Source organism: Onychostoma macrolepis, chromosome 09 (genome assembly GCF_012432095.1).
Source record: "Onychostoma macrolepis isolate SWU-2019 chromosome 09, ASM1243209v1, whole genome shotgun sequence".
In the NCBI taxonomy this organism is placed as follows: Eukaryota; Metazoa; Chordata; class Actinopteri; order Cypriniformes; family Cyprinidae; genus Onychostoma; species Onychostoma macrolepis.
The window spans coordinates 26,429,078-26,448,438 of record NC_081163.1 but is presented as its reverse complement, the minus strand read 5'-3'; the positions used below and the strand labels follow the sequence as shown (position 1 = coordinate 26,448,438).

The following is a 19,361-nucleotide window of genomic DNA, read 5'->3' as shown; positions in this document are numbered from 1 at the left end:
TTATACTGTAATATTAAATGGCTATAATTAATGGCTAAAATTAAAGGGACAAAATGGATTTAATAGAGACAACAGTTTGTATCAATGATACTTCTTCATTAACAATAGGCTAGTAAAAAGATGCCAATAAACACATATTTAAAATATACCATCTTTATGTTGTTTCTATATTAATTTGGAAGTTCAGTGTGAAAATATGACAACACAAATATATTAATATGCATTTAGTCACATTACTTGAATTAATTACAGAATAAATGTGATTTTTTTTTTTTTTATTGAATGGCAGACAGCACTAATGTTAACCTTTTATGTTACTGTTGGTAATATTAGTTAATTTTACAGCTGAATATGCATTTAAATTTAATATCCAATTTTATAGCCCCCCCAAAAAAAGATCGGGACAGCCCCCCACATCCTTGGCCCCCTTCAAATGTTCAATTCGATAATCCAGCCCTCAAATGAAGTTAATTGAATAGCCCTGATGTAGGCTATGGTTTGTTAGGATAGGACAATATTTGGCTGAGATACAACTATTTGTGACCCTGGACCACACATTTATACAGTTACACAGTCATAAGTAGCACAGTTATATTTGTATTAATAGCAAAAAAATACATTGTATGGGTCAAAATTATCGATTTTTCTTTATGCCAAAAATCATTAGGATATTAAGTAAAGATCATGTTCCCTGAAGATATTTTATAAATTTCCTGCTGTAAATATATCCAAACTTCATTTTTTATTAATAATATTCATAGCTAAGGACATATAATTAAGATTTCCAAATAGTTGTATATCAGCCAAATATTGTTCTATCCTGACAAACAATACATCAATGGGAAGCTTATGTATCCAGCTTTCAGATGATGCATAAATCTCAATTTTGAAAAATTGACCCTTATGACTGGTTTTTTGGTCCAGGTTCACATTTGAAAATCTGGATCTGAGGGTGCAAAAAAATCTAAATATTGGGAAAATCGCCTTTAAAGTTGTCCAAATTAAGTTCTTAGTAATGCATATTACTAATCAAAAATGAAGTTTTGACATATTTACAGCAGGAAATTGACAAAATATCTTCATGGAACTTTACTTAAGACATATCTTTTTTAAAAACACCTATGGGTTGGAGTAACTGCTGTATACAGTTTTATTGTGTGGATATTTAGTGTTGTGTATTTGTGTTTCCTTTAATTTTTTAATTCCTTTTATTTTTAGTTTAATTATATTTCTCTGTGTAGCACTTTGGTCGGCTCTGTCGTTATTAAATGGGCTATATAAATAAATTAAACTAAAACTGAAACTAATATCCTGATTTTTTGGCATAAAAGAAAAATCGATCATTTTGACCCTTACGATGTATTTTTGGCTATTGCTACAAATAGGCCTATACCCGTGCTACTTATGACTGGTTTTGTGCTCCAGGCCAAGGTCACAATTATGGCAATAATACATTATTATTATATTGGCGTATTTATGATAAAGTCAAAACTAGTTCGGATTTCTGTGGCATTGCGAATTGTCTCTGAGCTCTTTCAAATAAAGCTCGACAGCAGCGACCTTGCGTTGACGTCACGCCAATATCCGGGTCTTCGCGCAGTGTCGCTTGTGCGCAGGCGCAGTTCTCGACCTCTGCCTTCGGTGAGTTGGATAGGAACGACAGCGTTCACACAGAATACATAAATCTACTTTCATCTTCAGTCTGTGTGATCTCAGAGCTGCGGGTTTGATCGGGATAGTGTTAGCACACGCATTCGTTGCGTACGACAGTCGTATTTCTCCAGCTCTTCGTCTAAATCTTCTCTGACCTCCTATTTTGTCTTACAGAAGTCCCAGGCCGCTCAAAATCACTCACCTCTCAAAATGTTCACCTGCGCGAAGTTCGTCTCCACACCTGCCCTGGTGAGTGAAGTCTCCTTCAGGAAGAAAAGAAAAAGAAGCACTGTTATTGCGCTTTAGCAGCTGTGTGTGAATGAAAGCGGCCTGCAGGCTCAACTTCAGTAATTCATTCATTTCGAGACGCGTTTAAAAGCGTTAACGTAAAACGTCACGCGTTGTTATAGTTTACCTTTGAACTTTTGCTTCAGTTACAAAGTTTTGAGCTCGCAAAACGCTTAACAGGTTAAGGTCAAACGCTGGGCTGGTTAATAACACGTTAATCTTGTCAGCCTCCCGTGTTCGTGGAAGGTTGTGCCACCCAGTCTGGTATTTCTTGTTGTATCTGTATGCTTTGAATAAGATGCGCATAAAACTACGTCTTGTCCTGTTGTATCTCTGCCACCTCGTATATTAATTTTAGTTATTTGGTAACTTATTGCAGGGGCAGCCCTCTGGAGTTGTCTTTATCAAGGGCACAGTGGAGGTTAGCAGCCCATTGTAATAGACAGGTTGTTGGTATTGGCCTTGTTGGTTAACACTTGACACAATTATGGTGGTGAGTTTTAATGGATCTTTCCTATGCTTAATACTACTAATATAAATGTGTCTTCATAATTCAATGTTGCCGCCTACAAACATCTGTCCTGTAGCGAACTTTGAGCCGTAACTTATGTACATACTTCAGAAACGGGCTTTTTCCAGAATGCATGCCTTTCAGAAGACTGTTAACTATTGTTCACCATTGTTTGAATTCACCATTTTTTTTCACAAAAGTGTTTAGGTTATTCTTCTATAATCCATTAATACAGTGTTTTTTGTGTGTGTGTTTTAGGTGCGTGCGGGGTCCAGATCCCTGTACAGGCCAGTTTCTGCTGCTGTGCTTTCCAGACCAGAGGTTCCTTTTGACTTTCAATATATGTCTTCATGTATAGTAACTCTTAAATGTCATGCTTTGTAGACAATGTACAAGGCATCAGAGTAAGAAGAACACACAAGATAAACTGTAACTTGATCTACTTGATTCTTCTGATCCACTGCAAGCATGTTACTTGGATAGTTCACGCAAAAATGAAAACACTCATCATTTTTCTATCCTCATCTTGTTCTAAATATTTTGGTTAAGCCTAAATTAAATCTGTTCATCATATAAAGTAATTGTATCTCTTTACATGACTTGGATTAAAAAGCTCTTCATATTTTTTTGGTCTGGGCAACGATTAATCGCATCCAAAATAAGACACATACAGTATGTATTTTGAAATTGTTTACATGTATTTATATTCATGTAATTTATATTATATGTAAATATATTTAATATAAAAAAAAAATTCTTAAATGTATACATGCATGTGTCATATATATATATATGCATACATAATAAAAATACAGTTCACACATTTACACAACTTTTATTTTGGATTCAATTAATCATTGCCTAGGACTAATATTTATTAACTTCACAACACTTTTATGATTTTTTTTCAATAATATTCTTAGTTTTGGTATGGTAGGACAGAAACCTCAGGATTTATTTAAAGGGGTGGTTGATTGCGATTTCACATTTTTAATTTTAGTGTGTAATGTTGCTATTTGAGCATAAACGATATCTGCAAAGTTACGATGCTAAAAGTTCAATTCAAACTGAGATATAATTTTTTTAAATAATAGCAGTTTAATGCCTATAAAAATGTCACAAACCCAGATAATTCCCGCCCCTGCGAACATGCAACGAAGGGGAAGGGGCCATGCTGCACTGATTTAGAGAAGAGGAAGAGTTGTTGCAATGCAGTCAAAACTATGGATGCACGAATTAATAAATCTATTAATAAATGAATCACGATTCTGTCTTCTAACAATTCTAATGGATTCACAAGTTTCAAAATCAATGTTCTAAAGCAGCGGTTCTTAATCCTGTTCCTCGTGCCCCCTGCTCTGCTCAGCATCTCTCTCTCTCTCATTCAGATCATCAGCTCAGCTCCGTCAGTCAACTGTATTACAGTAATATACTTTAGACAGATATTTTTCACATACGAGAAGCAGTGGTAGCAAGAAATACTTGCTGGCGAACACTTATTACTCTTACAAAAATGCTACAACGCAATCATGTTTTCTCCTGTATTACAGCTTTAATCAGGATAAAACCGTATATTAGAAGCTAACAGAAGCAGTAGCATTTACAAATAACAGCGTATCTAAAAGTATGAGATGACAACAACAAACAAAAAACATACCATTCTGAAACATCCTTTAAGTGCTGTGCTTGCACAGGTTCTGCACGATCCTCTTGACTAATATTTTCTGCGTCTCAATTGGGCTCAAACTGATAAGCAATATCGACGACGCCATTGTTTACACCCATAGCGCATGCTGCTGAGGTGAGGGGTGTGACGTTTAGATGTGCACTAGGCAGTTTAGCGAATCACAACACATTGGGCCAGCTAGCCAATCAGAGACCGTTTGTGTTTTTCTGAGGGAGGGGCTTCATAAAACCAGGAAATCATCGGAGTGTACATGAGAAGGGACAGAGCAGTGTAGAATAAAAGTAAATTATGTGAAAAATAATGCGTTTTTAAAAAAAACGAAGCATTAACACGTTAGACTACACCCTATCAACACAATCAAGCCTAGAAAAAAAAGCAGTCAACCACCCCTTTAAAAATGTGTTTCAAAGATTAACAAAATAATGTGATGACATGACAATTTTCATTGTTGTGCGACTGTCTCTTTAAGGTATTTGAAATAATTGTAATAACTTCTCTGCTCCTTGTGAACTTGGTATTTAGCCCCGGTCAGAAAAGTGATTGCTTGTCATTGAAGTAGACATCATGTTTGAGCTCTCTGGCTATTGCTGTTATGGGACAGTAGGTGGCAGGCTGAACACTCGGGTCGTGTAGAGGTCAAGTAAGTCCTTTCTTCCTCTTGTAGGTCAGCGCCTCTGTTCTGCCTCAGTCGGCCCTCACTCAGGTGGCCCTCAGGAGCTTCCAGACCAGTGCTGTGAGCCGCGACATTGACACCGCTGCGAAGTTCATTGGAGCGGGAGCTGCCACCGTGGGAGTGGCTGGATCCGGTGCTGGAATCGGAACAGTGTTCGGGAGTCTTATCATCGGATATGCCAGGTAAGAGACATTGAAATTATGTAGTAATCACATTATAATATATTATTTCATCATGTTACATTATTATACACTACATTTAGGGTTAGTAATTTTTTTTCTTTTTTTCTTTTAAGTCTCTTCTGCTCACCAAGGCTGCATTTGTTTGATCAAAAATACAGTAAAAACAGTAATACTGTGAATTATTATTATAATTTAAGTCTTCGGTGTCACAATCCTTCAGAAATCATTTTAATATAATGATTTACTGATCAAGAAACATTTATCAATGCTGAAAATATTAATAGTAATATAATATATAATGTGATGTATATAGTAATATAATGCTGATTAATATTTTTGTGGAAACTAATTTTCGTTTTTCCAGGTTTATTTTATGAATAGAAAGTTCAAAAGAACAGCATTTATTTGAAACAGAAATTTTCTGAAGAAGTATGAAATAATTTAGTGTTGCGTTCAATGAATTTAATAATAATTTTAAAAAAGCATTTATTTATTTATTTATCCCAAAAAAAGTACTATCCCCGAAATTTGAGCTGTATTGTTTCCAACAAAGTAATTGAAGTATTATGGATCTTACGTTGTCCAGATGTTTGCAAATGTCTCTCCATGTAAGCAAGATTTAGTAAGATGGTTGTGTGTTATTTTGCAGGAACCCATCTCTAAAGCAACAGCTCTTCTCTTACGCCATCCTGGGTTTTGCTCTGTCTGAAGCCATGGGGCTCTTCTGTTTGATGGTTGCTTTCTTGATCCTGTTCGCCATGTGAAAATCTGCTAGTTACGTAAACGCATTTAGTACAGTTGTGACTACATATTTTTGCTGTTGCTACCAAAACGTCTGCTGTCTGTCTCTGCAAGAGGAAATGTATGAATATAAAGTCCACTCTGTTTAAAGAAATCATGTAACAATTAAAAATTGTTCAACTATTTAAACCCTCAATCCTGTTCATGCCCACTGAATGAGAAAAGCAACAGCTCCATCGGTGCTACTGGCATATCAAACTGAAACTCACCATGGAAATAAAGAACCTGATAGCACTTTATCTACATCAGAATAGGGGTAATATTGTGTCTGTAGACTGTAAGGGTTCGTTCAGATGTTTTCAGGGGTTAAACTGCTGGTCAATAGTATGACTGTAAATTTATAGCAGTTGGTTGAAAGCCAATTAAAACCTCAGTTGCTTTTGTAAATTGCATTAAATAAATTTAGATCACAGTTTACCGTATTTTTGTGGTGTCTGTATTTATTTTTATTCACACAATATTACTTAACGTACACCGTTTTCATGGAAAGACGCTTCAGATGTTTCTAACCTTGTGAAGAGAGCTACAGTGAAAAATATTTTGCTTCTGCACAAATATTATGCATTACATTAAAAAGTCATGCGTTAAATCCTATATAGAACGAGTTAAAATTTTCAAAACCAGAGCTCATCACTCGCGAGATTTCAAATGGCAATGTGCTTTCGCTCTGAAGGGGTCAGCAGAGCATTTATTCATCGCGAGATTAGAGTTTAAAGGGCTTGGCCCTGGGTTGAGCGGAGTGCTTAATTCTCGCGAGAATCTCGACACTGAAGAGTTTAGCGGAGTTTCTAACTCTCGCGAGAGGTGGCGTAAGTGGGCTTTGGCTCTTCAGGGTTCAGCCTGCGGGTGAGTAAGCGCGTCAACGCACAGTAATTATAAACAAACGCGCCTTTTTACGCACTCTTTCGGGTGGCTAGTAGAATCGTCTGAATATGTAACACCATAAAATGCATTTTTATGACACATTCAAAGCTTGTTGGTGTTTCTTTGTTATTAATATGGCGACGCATGCTAACAGCTAGCTGAAGTCCCATTGAAATGAATGAGAGATGATGCTAAGCATTGATTAGCCTGCTGAGACTGATGTAAACAATCTGTTTAGTGATGATACAGTCCTGGTGTTGCTGGAAATACACTAAAGAAATGCAGGTTTGTGGTTAAAGTCACAGGCGCTTTGAGTTTGGGTCTGTGAGGATATAGAGATACAGTGTTATTTAGAGGGATTTAAAGCAGAAAGTGACAATAGGTTGTGCTGTTATCAATGAGCATCAGCCTGATCATTACAGCACATTTCATTACTGTATGTGAGTTACTGATTAGTATAATAAACACATAGAGGCCAATGTCAAGTGTTTAAATGTATATTATATAGATAGTGATGCATAATCCCTGTCATTCTGCTTTTAATCTTATAATATCTTTATGTCCTGGCAAACCTGCTTTGACAGCTTGGTCTGACACAACACAAATCATTAAGCTCTTAGTAATAGTAGCACAGAATAATACTTACTATTGCACATGGTTATGGTGTGGCTTTAAATTATGTTGTTAATGAATGACAAATTGCAAGTTTGACTTTAATGTTATCAGGTGGCAGACTGAAGCTGTGAATATGAGTGATGATAAACCATTTCTCTGCACTGCTCCTGGCTGCGGACAGGCATGTGATCACTGTTACACACTTAAAGCACTAACAGATATTTAAATATACACTCCAATTAAGTTACATGCTTTTTTGTCCATTTTCTGTTTCATACTACTATGTATGGTTCATGCATCTACATAATGACTGTCTGGCTGCAACAGCGATTCACAAATGAAGACCACCTGGCGGTGCATAAACACAAGCATGAGATGACCCTAAGATTTGGTCCAGCACGCAATGACAGTGTCATCATCGCTGGTGAGTCTGAAAAGTCAGTGGTTTGCAATAAAAGCAAATGAACATGAACTATTATTATTCATGGCTTTATGGGCTACTGTTGCAGACCAGACACCGACACCAACCCGCTTCCTGAAGAACTGTGAGGAGGTCGGGCTGTTTAACGAGCTCACCAGCCCGTTTGAGCATGACTTTAAAAAGGCCACGGAGGATGACGTTAAAAAGGTAAAGATGTCATTTTATAACTCAGCTGTGTGATCATTTTACAAATAAACTGTTGTTCAAAGATTTGGGGTTGATAAGATATTTTATGTTATTGAAAGGAGTCTTTTATGCTCACTAAAGCAAAAAGAGTAATATAGCGAAATATTATTACAATATAAAATAAATGTTTTCTATTTGAATTTGTTTTAAAATGTAATTTATTGCCGTGATGCAAAGCTGTATTTTTAGCATCATTGCTCCAGTCTTCAGTGTCACATGATCCTTCAGAAATCATTCTAATATGCTGATTTGCTGCTCAAGAAATATGATTATTATTATAAAATACAAACAAACACCAGATCCACCTGTCAGCCCTGTTGGCAAAGGGCATCTCAGGAACCACACTCTAGTGGTTTGAGTCTTACCTCTCAGATAGGTCCTTCAAGGTATCTTGGAGAGGTGAGGTGTCCAAGTCGCAACATCTAACTACTGAAGTGCCTCAGGGCTCAGTTCTTGGACCACTTCTCTTCTCTGTCTACATGGCATCACTAGGCTCTGTCATTCAGAAACATGGCTTTTCATATCACAGCTATGCTGATGACACTCAACCCTACCTCTTATTCCATCCTGATGATCCAACGATAGCTGCTCGCATATCAGCTTGTATAACAGACATTTATTGCTGGATGCACCATCACCTTCAACTCAACCTTGCCAAGACAGAACTGCTTGTGGTTCCAGCAAACCCATCGTTTCATCACAATTTCACCATGATGTTAGGCACATCAACCATAACTCCTTCAAAAACAACCAGAAACCTTGGAGTTGTGATTGATGATCAGCTGACTTTCTTAGACCACATTGCTAAAACTGCCCAGTCCTGCAGATTTTCTTTATTCAACATCAAGAAGATCAGTCCCTTTCTTTCGGAATATGCTTCACAACTCCTTCTTCAAGCTCTTGTTCTGTCCAGGCTGGACTATTGCAATGCTCTCTTGGTAGGTCTTCCAGCCAGTTCTATCAAACCTTTACAATTAATCCAGAATTTTTAATGAGCCGAAAAGAATGCACGTCACACCTCTGTTTATCAATTTGCACTGGATACCAATAGCTCCTCGCATAAAATTCAAGGCATTGATGTTTGCCTACAAAACCACCACTGGCTCTGCACCCCTTTACCTAAATTCATTACTTCAGACTTATGTGCCCTCTAGAAGCTTTCATTCTGCAAGTGAACGTCGCTTTATTGTGCCATCCCAAAGAGGCACAAAATCACTTTCACGGACTTTTAAATGAAATGTTCCCTCCTGGTGGAATGACCTGCCCAACTCAATCCGAGCAGCTGAATCCTTTGCCATCTTCAAGAATCGGCTAAAAACACATATCTTCCTTCTTTATTTGACCCTCTAACTCTAGCACTCTCTGTTCTAATTCTATTCTTAAAAAAAAAAAAAAACTTGCCCCTTTTAGACTTACACTCTATTCATTTACTAACTGCTTGTTTTCTTAAAACAAACAAACAAAAAATCTTCTCTATTCTTTTTATATTCTATTTCTTTTCTTTTTATTTATTATACAATTAACCAAAGCAAAAAAGGCCTCTAACACTAGCTTGCTCTATTCTTTTTCTTTATTTATTATATAATTAAAAAACCCTTGCTACATGTACTAGGTTAAGCTAACTGAGACTTACACTTACGTATCATTGCTCTTTTGTTGATTTTGATTGCTTCCATTGTCCTCATTTGTAAGTCGCTTTGGATAAAAGCGTCTGCTAAATGACTAAATGTAAATGTAAACATTTTAAAATACTTTTCAATCCCAGTGGATAAAAGCTGATTTTGTGATATGTGTGCGTAATCAAACATTGATCTGCATGTTGTTATTGCAGTTGCCTCTGGACTTGTCTCCCCTTGCGACTCCTGTTGTTCGAAACAAAATAGAGGAGCACACACCCATTGAGTCCCACCGAGACAGTCCCCTTCCCCACCCTGAGTCAACAACCACTGACGACAAGGTATACAGAGACTCTGCTATACAGAGAGCTGCATAAACTCTTGCAGTAATGGGTAGGACTTTTTTAGGTCCTCTATGTGTGGTAGTTACTTGAAGGTGTTTAGGAAGAATATTTCATGCAAAGGAGCTTGTAGTAGAGCAATGTTAGGGAAAGTCCACCTCGAGGATCCTAGGCTCATATTTTGCAGAACTGTGTTGTCAGTAATTCGTAGTTTTCCCTACCTATAGCCTATGTTTTAGCAGTCCAGGTTTGTGTGACTGCCTTCTCCCCTCTGTGCACAAGTGAAAGGTGTTTGCTGCTTGATTTAGCTTTTCCCAGAGCTACTGGCTTTTAGATGAAAATGCATTTCTTCATAGAGAAATACTCGTTCCCGTAGCTCTATGAAGAAATCTCTTTGTTCTCCAGAGTGTGTGATAAAGATGATACTTTCTTCCTAAGTCAGCAAATACTCTGATTCTGACTTTAAGATTGAAGCTGTAGAAGTTTTAGTGAATAAACATTCATTTTGAGTGCTCTGTGATCTCTAGAAGCATGATTTTTTTTTACTCGTCGTCTCTAATGTGAGCTCTCAAAATGCTGAAAATATACATATTTCTTAATTACAGTAGTTACCCTACTGTTCAAAAGTTTGGGGTCTTTAATAAAAGAAATAAATTGATACATAAACTGTAACGTTTGATCAATAAATTTATAAAATTGTATTAAAAAATAATCTTTTTAACTTTCTATTCATCAGAGCAATGATGCTGAACATTCAGCTTTGAAATCACAGAAATAAATTACGTTTTAAAATATTAAAGTACAGTGGGGCAAAAAAGTATTTAGTCAGCCACCAATTGTGCAAGTTCTCCCACTTAAAAAGATGAGAGAGGCCTGTAATTTTCATCATAGGTATACCTCAACTATGAGAGACAAAATGAGAAAAAAAAATCCAGAAAATCACATTGTAGGATTTTTAAAGAATTAATTATAAAATAATTATTTGGTCACCTACAAACAAGCAAGATTTCTGGCTCTCACAGACCTGTAACTTCTTCTTTAAGAGGCTCCTCGTTACCTGTATTAATGGCATCTGTTTGAACTTGTTATCAGTATAAAAGACACCTGTCCACAACCTCAAACAGTCCAACTCCAAACTCCACCATCGCCAAGACCAAAGAGCTGTCAAAGGACACCAGAAACAAAATTGTAGACCTGCACCAGGCTGGGAAGACTGAATCTGCAATAGGTAAGCAGCTTGGTGTGAAGAAATCAACTGTGGGAGCAAGTATTAGAAAACGGAAGACATACAAGACCACTGATAATCTCCCTCGATCTGGGGCTCCACGCAAGATCTCACCCTGTGGGGTCAAAATGATCACAAGAACTGTGAGCAAAAATCCCAGAACCACACGGGGGGACCTAGTGAATGACCTGCAGAGAGCTGGGACCAAAGTAACAAAGGCTACCATCAGTAACACACTGCGCCGCCAGGGACTCAAATCCTGCAGTGCCAGACGTGTCCCCCTGCTTAAGCCAGTACATGTCCGGGCCCGTCTGAAGTTTGCTAGAGAGCATTTGGATGATCCAGAAGAGGATTGCAAGTTGAGTTTTTACTTTTTGGTAAAAACTCAACTTGTCGTGTTTGGAGGAGAAAGAATGCTGAGTTGCATCCAAAGAAAGAATGAATGGGGCCATGTATCGTGAGATTTTGAGTGAAAACCTCCTTCCATCAGCAAGGGCATTGAAGATGAAACGTGGCTGGGTCTTTCAGCATGACAATGATCCCAAACACACCGCCCGGGCAACGAAGGAGTGGCTTCGTAAGAAGCATTTCAAGGTCCTGGAGTGGCCTAGCCAGTCTCCAGATCTCAACCCCAGCGCAAATCTGGAGGGAGTTGAAAGTCCGTGTTGCCCAGCGACAGCCCCAAAACATTACTGCTCTGCATGGAGGAATGGGCCAAAATACCAGCAACAGTGTGTGAAGACTTACAGAAAACGTTTGACCTCTGTCATTGCTAACAAAGGGTATATAACAAAGTATTGAGATGAAATTTTGTTATTGACCAAATACTTATTTTCCACCATAATTTGCTAATAAATTCTTTAAAAATCCTACAATGTGATTTTCTGGATTTTGTTTTCTCATTTTGTTCTCATAGTTGAGGTATACCTATGATGAAAATTACAGGCCTCTCTCAACTTTTTAAGTGGGAGAACTTGCACAATTGGTGGCTTACTAAATACTTTTTTGCCCCACTGTAGAACATTATTTAAAATTGTAATAATATTTATCAAATAAATGCAGCCTTGGAAAGCATAAGAAACTTAACTTTAAAAGCATTAAAAAACCTACTCCCAAACTTTTGATTGCAGTGAAGTAATTTTTGAGACTGATTTTTTTGATGCCCTCTGTCATCTATCAACTGTAGAACACTGCAAATTGCAGTTTTTTAATTCATAGATGAATAATGTATGTGCTCCCTGCGATGTAAAAGCTACAAACACAGTCAGAAATGGTATAAGATCAGTAATGGACAGTGTAGTTTTGTGTGAGCGGTTGATGCAGCTTGGCTCTCGTGTGGTGTTTTCAGGAGGTTTCTTTGCAGCCGACCTCTCTGCCTCCATCCACTATAGTCCGTCCTGCCTCCCTCCAAGTCCCCAATGTACTACTGGCCAGCAATGAGGCTGGTGTTGTTATTCAGCAAGCTCTCCCATCTCCAACATCTAGCTCTGTTATAACCCAGGTCCCATCCTCTAGTAGACCGATAGTGTAAGTAACTTCTAAATGTTACTTATTCTGCTCCTCTCTTAGTTTGCCATCATTTTTTTTCCTTTTACACCTCATTTGGTGTTTGGTTTTCGTCACTCATTTACTTGGAGAATTTATGATTTAGTTTCAGTTGCTTGTGATCCATGTGCCTTTACTTTTACATCATAGAATTGACCATCAGACAGGTTTTGTTTGAGCCTTTTGTTTTTTCACACACCAATTGAAGAGAAAATTCTAGCTGTTGTTGTTTATGTTCTTATCACTTAAAGTCAATATGAACACAAAATGATTGACACTGTTTGCTTTTTAATACACTTTTTTTTGCATGATTTATCACAAAAAAGTTTGTAATATGTAGTTAAAATGTAATAATTGCCCTGCCCTAAACAGCTTTATATCTTTATTTTTTAAATCTTGCCATTTGTTTTTATGTAATTTACAGTATATATATATACTAGCAAATAGCTATAGATATTAAAAATAAGCATTGTGAATGTGATTGACTCTTAGTCACCTCTGACTCAGTTCTAATAAGAAACATTTAGTATTTACCATTTAATATATTTCTTGATGGAAAAAATTAGTTCCCGTCCTGTTTCTCCTCATTAAAAATGTCACATTACAAAAGTAAAATACTGTGCAATTACTGTTTCATGTTGACTTTAAAGCATGTATAGCTTGTTTTTGTAGCCTATTTGTGTTACAAGCCTTTGCATATAAATTCTGTACTACAATTATGTTAATGTAACATTTGGTATGAGTTTTGTTTCTGTTTCCCCCATCTCTCTGTCTGTCTTCAGTCCGGTGTCTGGCACGTTTCCGGTTCTGCTGCAGCTGCCTAACGGTCAGACGATGCCAGTCGCCATTCCAGCCACCATCGCCAGCTCCAGCGTACACATACCCACTGCCATTCCTGTGAGTGTTCCACAAGCACTCTCTCTGTAGTGTGTACAGAAAGCTCCTGGACAATGATTTTACATCATTAAAGGGACAGTTCGCCCAAAAATGAAAATTGTGTCATTAATTACTCACCCTCATGTCCTTCCAAACCCGTAAGACCTTTGTTCACCTTCGGAACACAAATTAAGATATTTTTGATGAAATCCGAGAGCTTTCTGACCCTGCATATACAGCAACGCAATTGAAATTGGTTCCAAGACCCAGAAAGGCAGTAAGGATATCATTTAAATCAGTGGTTCAACCTTAATTTTATGAAGCTACGAGAAAGAAAACCAAAATAACGACTTCATTCAACAATTTCTTCTCTTCCATGTCAGTCTTCGACACACATTCACGAGAGTAATGCAATGCATGCGTGTAGTGCTGCTGACGCAGGAACCAGCCTTCTGACGTAGAACCCGGATTCACTGCAGCTTGTCAACATGCATGCTTCTGACACGGAAGAGAAGAAATTGTTGAATAAAGTCGTTATTTTTGTTTTCTCTGTGCGCAAAAAGTATTCTTAACAAAGCTTCATAACATTACAGTTGAATCACTGATGTCACATGGACTATTTTATTGATGTCCTTAACTACATTTCCGGGCTTTGAATGTGGTAGTTCTCTTGCTGTCTATGGAGGGTCAAAAAGCTCTCAAATTTTATTAAAAAGTATCTTAATTTGAGTTCCGAAGATGAAAGAAGGTCTTATGTGTTTGGAACGACATGAGGGTGAGTAATTAATGACAGAATGTTTATTTTTGGTTGAACTAACGCAGTGTTGACCAACAACATGTTCATTTTTAAAGGGATCATTACATGGTAAATACGAATTCCCCTTTTTTTTCTTCTTTTTTTTTTTTTTTTTTTTTTAGATAAAAGACCGGTACTGGCTATGTAAACAAAACCTAATGTTTACAATTTAAACTCTCGCCCCAGTCCACACAGACTATTTGTGAAAACTCTGCAACAAAAATGGGTCATTCAAAAATTGACATGGTGTTGGAGGCATAGCCTTGTGAGCAGCCTCAACATATGCTGCAATAACACTTTGGGCAAATAGAGTTTCAGTCCTGACTCTAGATCCTTTCCCAGTCCTGCTGCACTCTCTTGTTGGGGAATAACAGTTAAAACCCAAAGGACCAGGTGTTGTTGAATGAAGGCAAGGAGTCAAGAGATGCGTTTCAATTGAAGACATTTACTGAAGAAATGGTTTGCAGTTTCAGGCAGGAGTCAGCTTTAACACTCGCATGGAGTTCATTGGCCACTGTGTGCTTACAATTCAAAATCACCAACAATTACACCCTGAGAGAGGATGCTAATTGCGTCAATGCATAAGTCAGCAAAATTCTGATTGGTTCCAAAACATAGATAAACTTAGACCGTTTCCACATATGGACGTAAACGCTTCAAGCATATCTCCAAATGATTATTGCAGGCATCAGCAAATGAAGAAGACGACACCTCAGCTCGGATCAGGATGGCTGCAGAAGACAGTCTTCTCATCTAAACAGAGAATAGATGCCGACACGCACACATACACGCAGAGCCCTTATCTGCATCTCAAGGTTTTCTAGCTTCTAGTGAGCATCTTATCAGTATGGTTGGTTACACACATACTATGCAGCCATCAATCTTGGAGAATAGAAATACAGGATAGAACAGGATTCTCTAATATCTGTTTAATCAAACATCTAAATGTCACAGTTCTCTCCATCACTCGTAGCTCACGTAGATGCTACTAAGGCCCTTAGCCTGACCTTATGGCCCTAAGGAAAGAATACACTCAGCATGTGTTCACACCTTTTACTCTGACTACCTCTAAAAAGGATATGCACACGTCAATCTATACGAATATAGATGGCTCTACTACTTAAGTCAATCATCAAACAATCTGGGAGGTTAAATACTGATCAGTAACTTGATTAATAATCACACAAGAAATATTAATAAAATAATTAATATCAGAAGGAAGGGATATGGTCAGATCGTCATCCACTTCATCCTCTCCTTCACTCTCCTCTCCCATAGTTTCCATGTCTCTCCATAACTGTGCTTATTTAAAAAAAGGGCCAAAAAGTTTGACCTGGTTTTGACTTAACATAGGTAATTTAAAAAGTTCCATAGACATTACAACCATGAGCTCATCAACATAACCACCAACACCCTGATAACAAGATGTGTCCTGACATGATCAGGGACTGTTAAAAAAATACATTTCAGAAGGCTGCGACACAGCCAGGAACACCATAAAGCTTGACACATTGTATCGTAGGTTTCAGTAAATGTTCTTTTTGGACTGAGCAGGACTTTGAGACTTTTGAGAGTTACAGTGTTTAGTACAGTAAACTCTGTAATATCTTTTTCCATGATATGACTTCTTTAATTCTAAGAGAGGGTGGGAAATACTAGACATTAAAAACTGTTTTGTGAAACCTTGACAACAGTATAATTGAACTTAAGAGAAAGAACTAGAATTCATTCTGTCTGTGAAGGACATGTTGGCATAGAATTTCTAAACAAAGGTATATTAGAAATTAATAAGCTTAATAAGTCTTAATAAGCAGCTCACTAGGTTTTGGAGTTTTTGATTCACGTTCAAAATGCCTGTAGAGGGCGGATTTGTTTTTGGCTAATTAGACATTTCAAGGTAATCTCCTTTGTGTTCCAGTGCTGCAGGATTATGATGTAGTAGATGGGTTTGTCCTGGCCGCTGTTTGTCAGAGATGTGATCCACAGCCGTTTATGGTCACATACACACACATTCCGAAGTACAGTTAACACGGAGGCTTGACTAAAACAACACTGAATGTTCAGAATCAGATGTTTTCCTTTCTTTAAAAACCCTCCCCTTCAAATCAAGTGGTCACAGGAGACACATTTGCTACGCATGTTACTACATGTGTAAAAAGCAATCTGTCCCCTAACCAGATGTAAACGTTCCACAAATCCATCATGAGTGTGCTGGGAAGTGATCTAAGCACTCTTAAACATGGCTCCAGTGCGTTGAGTGTGTTTAAGTGTGTGTTGGTGGATGAAGGACACTGCGCCGCTTTCATGACGTCAGCCTGTGAGGTGTGTGGTAATGTATGCAGAGACACATTATCACTCATACACACGTGTCTGGGGCAGTTCAGACCCTGTGTGTGTGTGTGTGTGTGTGTGTGTGTGTGTGTGTGTGCTTGATGATCTGTGTGGAACACTGAGCAGCATATGATTATGTCCCGTAGGCTTTCAGCAGGAGGAAAGGAGAGAGATGGGGAAAAAGAAACAAAGAAATATATTCCCTAATACCTACTGCAGTTTATTCTATAGGATTTAGGTTACACTTTATTTGGTAGCACTTTATTTTACAATCCTGTTACTCATGTACATACTATGTTCTAATTTTAGAAATTACAATAACTAGGTACTTACCCTGAAACTACCCCTAAACCTAACCCTACCCCATGTAGTTACCTTATATTACCAGTACTTTCTTAGGCATGTACATTGTAAGTACACATACTGTAAAATAAAGTGCAACCCTTTATTTTAAGGTGTCCTTGTTACAGTGTAACTATACATTTATGTACTGAGTAATATTAATTAACTACATGTACTTACTATTTGGTTAGGGGAAGGATTAGGGCTTGGTTTTGGGTTGCTTGCATGTAATTATGCATAATTTATTGTTATTATAGTAGTAAGGACATGTAACGTGTAACAAGGACACCTTAAAGTATTACCAGATTTTGTTTTTGGCAGGAGGCCCTTTTTATTATTTTTGTTATGGAAATATAAAAATACTGTGGTGTTATTATCTGCTACATTATTGTACATGGTACATTTTTGTTTCTTGTTTTCATTGCTCATAGTAGAAGCTTAGCCACAGATATGGGCTGAGCCCTTACTGTGTGTTTGTGGGATAATGAGGGGCATGTTTGTGTCTTTAGTTCTGTTTGCTTCTTTTATGTTTCTTATTTAGTGTGTTTGAGACAATGCATTGATGTTTTCTGTGGTGTCTGGTGTGTTTTCAGCTGGTCAGACCAGTCACCGTAGTGCCTAGTGTCCCTGGAATCCCTGGCCCCTCCTCTCCACAGCCTGTCCAATCAGAAGCCAAGATGGTAATTTACGCCCCTCTCATTTACATATACATCCACATGCGCCTCATTTGCAAGCATATTTTAGTGTAAGCAGATTTTCCTTCAGCCCAGAGGGACTTAGGATGTACAGTCCACAACACTGACACAACATTGAGCTTTGTGTAGTTCCTGTACAAGAGCACAAGAGGGCATCTCGCGCGAGTTTTTTTATGTGTGTTTGTGTGTTTGTACACTATCAGACAAGCAGAGACTGTTGAAGTAGTGGATGCTGACATGTACTTTGAAATCTAGAGAACAGCTATGTTTTTTTTATTTAATTATATTGTTAAAAGTTATATTGTTATATATGTTATACATTATATTGTTAAATATTTTTACAATTTAAAAACTGTTTTGTAATTGAATATATATTAAAATGTAATTTCTGTTTGTAAAAAAAATTCCTGTGATGTAAAATGTAAAAAGAGAGTAATATTCTTAAATATTATAACAATTTATTACAATAATTTTTTTTTAATGTAATTCATCATTACTTCAGTCTTCAGTGTCACAGATCCTCCAGAAATCATCCTAATTTGATGATTTGCTGCTCAAGAAACATTTCTTTCTTTTTTCTGCTTAATATTTTTGTAAAAAGTGTGATACACTCCAACGTTTTGGGTAAGTAAAATAAAAAAAAGAATGAAAGAAAGAAATGAACACTTCTGTTTAGCAAGGCTGCATTAAATGGATCAAAAGTGACAGTAAAGACATTTTTAATGTTATAAAAGATTTCGATTTTAAATAAATGCTGTTGTTTTGAATTTTCTATTCATTAAAAAATCTTAAAACAACTGTATAATGGTTTTCACAAAAATATTCAGCAGCACAACACTGATGAAAATAACCATTATAAATAATTGAGCACATCAGTATGTTAGAATGATTATTAGAAGGATTTCTGAAGAGCTTTCGTTCAAAAACATTAAATATATAAATTATTCCAAACTTTTGACCAGTAGTTTATGTAAACATTTATTTATTTATTTTTAATTGTATGCCATGTGCATTTCTCAAGCTCAACCATTTAACCCTGTTCCTAAAGTTACTGTAAAAAAAAAGTTATCAAACAAATGTGTTTTTCTTTAATAAATGGGAAATATACATTTATTAGTTATTATAGACCAAAATTTGGGATTAAATTGTTAGAATTCTTGAACGTTTGGAATACAGACCTAAGATTGGACACTTTTTTTTATTTTATTTTTTAAGAAGACAATTTGCAGATTATTGCAGAATTGGAATAATTTCAAAATATTAAAGTATCAAAAAGGTTATAGAATTTTAAATTTACTTTAAAGAAAATACACTGTACCAATTTTATTTTATTTTATATAAAATAAATATTTTACAAAATTGATATAAAATTAAAGCCTTATGTCTAAATAAGTTATGTTCCAAATTTGAAGTTGATATAAAAAATTTGAGGTTCCTGTGAGATTTTATTTAGGGTGTTATACCACAAATAGCCACCGGGTGCCATCAAAACTCCATTGAATAATAATTTTTTTAATGCGTTTTTCACACGTCTAATTTTCTTTGTCAATATTACTTCTATCACAAAATAACCACCAAATATGGAATCTTGAGACCTTTACGATGATCTGTATTTTGTCAAGATTATAAAAGTTTTGATTCTAAAAGACCGTA

General features: G+C 36.7%; 2 protein-coding genes across 5 annotated transcripts in view; both read left to right on the top strand.

Moving 5' to 3' along the window:
- The first annotated feature begins 1,384 nt into the window (after positions 1-1,384).
- On the top strand, positions 1,385-6,217 carry atp5mc3a (ATP synthase membrane subunit c locus 3a). 3 transcript variants are annotated; one of them, XM_058786576.1, is made up of 5 exons: positions 1,561-1,641; positions 1,828-1,902; positions 2,711-2,773; positions 4,804-4,994; positions 5,644-6,217. In XM_058786576.1, the coding sequence occupies exons 2-5, from the start codon at positions 1,864-1,866 to the stop codon at positions 5,756-5,758; spliced, it is 408 nt and encodes a 135-aa protein (XP_058642559.1). In that variant the 5' UTR covers positions 1,561-1,641; positions 1,828-1,863; the 3' UTR covers positions 5,759-6,217. The 3 variants fall into 3 exon arrangements, with proteins under 3 accessions (XP_058642561.1, XP_058642559.1, XP_058642560.1); XM_058786577.1 differs by lacking the exon at positions 1,561-1,641 and adding an exon at positions 2,321-2,434 and having other exon boundaries at positions 1,648-1,902; XM_058786578.1 differs by lacking the exons at positions 2,711-2,773; positions 4,804-4,994; positions 5,644-6,217 and adding an exon at positions 2,321-2,434 and having other exon boundaries at positions 1,385-1,641.
- Positions 6,218-6,510: 293 nt separating this feature from the next.
- The window catches only part of atf2 (activating transcription factor 2), a 31,741-nt gene continuing 18,890 nt past the window's right edge, over positions 6,511-19,361 (top strand). The window contains exons 1-8 of one of the 2 annotated variants that reach the window (XM_058786574.1): positions 6,511-6,641; positions 7,386-7,455; positions 7,602-7,698; positions 7,784-7,902; positions 9,773-9,898; positions 12,472-12,650; positions 13,451-13,565; positions 17,607-17,693. In XM_058786574.1, the coding sequence (XP_058642557.1) occupies positions 7,408-7,455; positions 7,602-7,698; positions 7,784-7,902; positions 9,773-9,898; positions 12,472-12,650; positions 13,451-13,565; positions 17,607-17,693 (771 nt within the window). In that variant the 5' untranslated portion in view covers positions 6,511-6,641; positions 7,386-7,407. Of the gene's footprint in view, positions 6,642-6,869; positions 6,945-7,385; positions 7,456-7,601; positions 7,699-7,783; positions 7,903-9,772; positions 9,899-12,471; positions 12,651-13,450; positions 13,566-17,606; positions 17,694-19,361 lie in introns of those variants that run through there. The other variant, XM_058786575.1, reaches the window with a different exon arrangement.

What these genes read in the sequence shown, in the direction of transcription:
- atp5mc3a (XM_058786576.1), top strand. Translation starts at nt 1,864, where the DNA reads ATGTTCACCTGCGCGAAGTTCGTCTCCACACCTGCCCTG. An exon ending in CTGTGCTTTCCAGACCAGAG is followed by an intron (nt 2,774 to 4,803) that starts GTTCCTTTTGAC and finishes TTCCTCTTGTAG; the next exon opens with GTCAGCGCCTCTGTTCTGCC. An exon ending in CTTATCATCGGATATGCCAG is followed by an intron (nt 4,995 to 5,643) that starts GTAAGAGACATT and finishes GTTATTTTGCAG; the next exon opens with GAACCCATCTCTAAAGCAAC.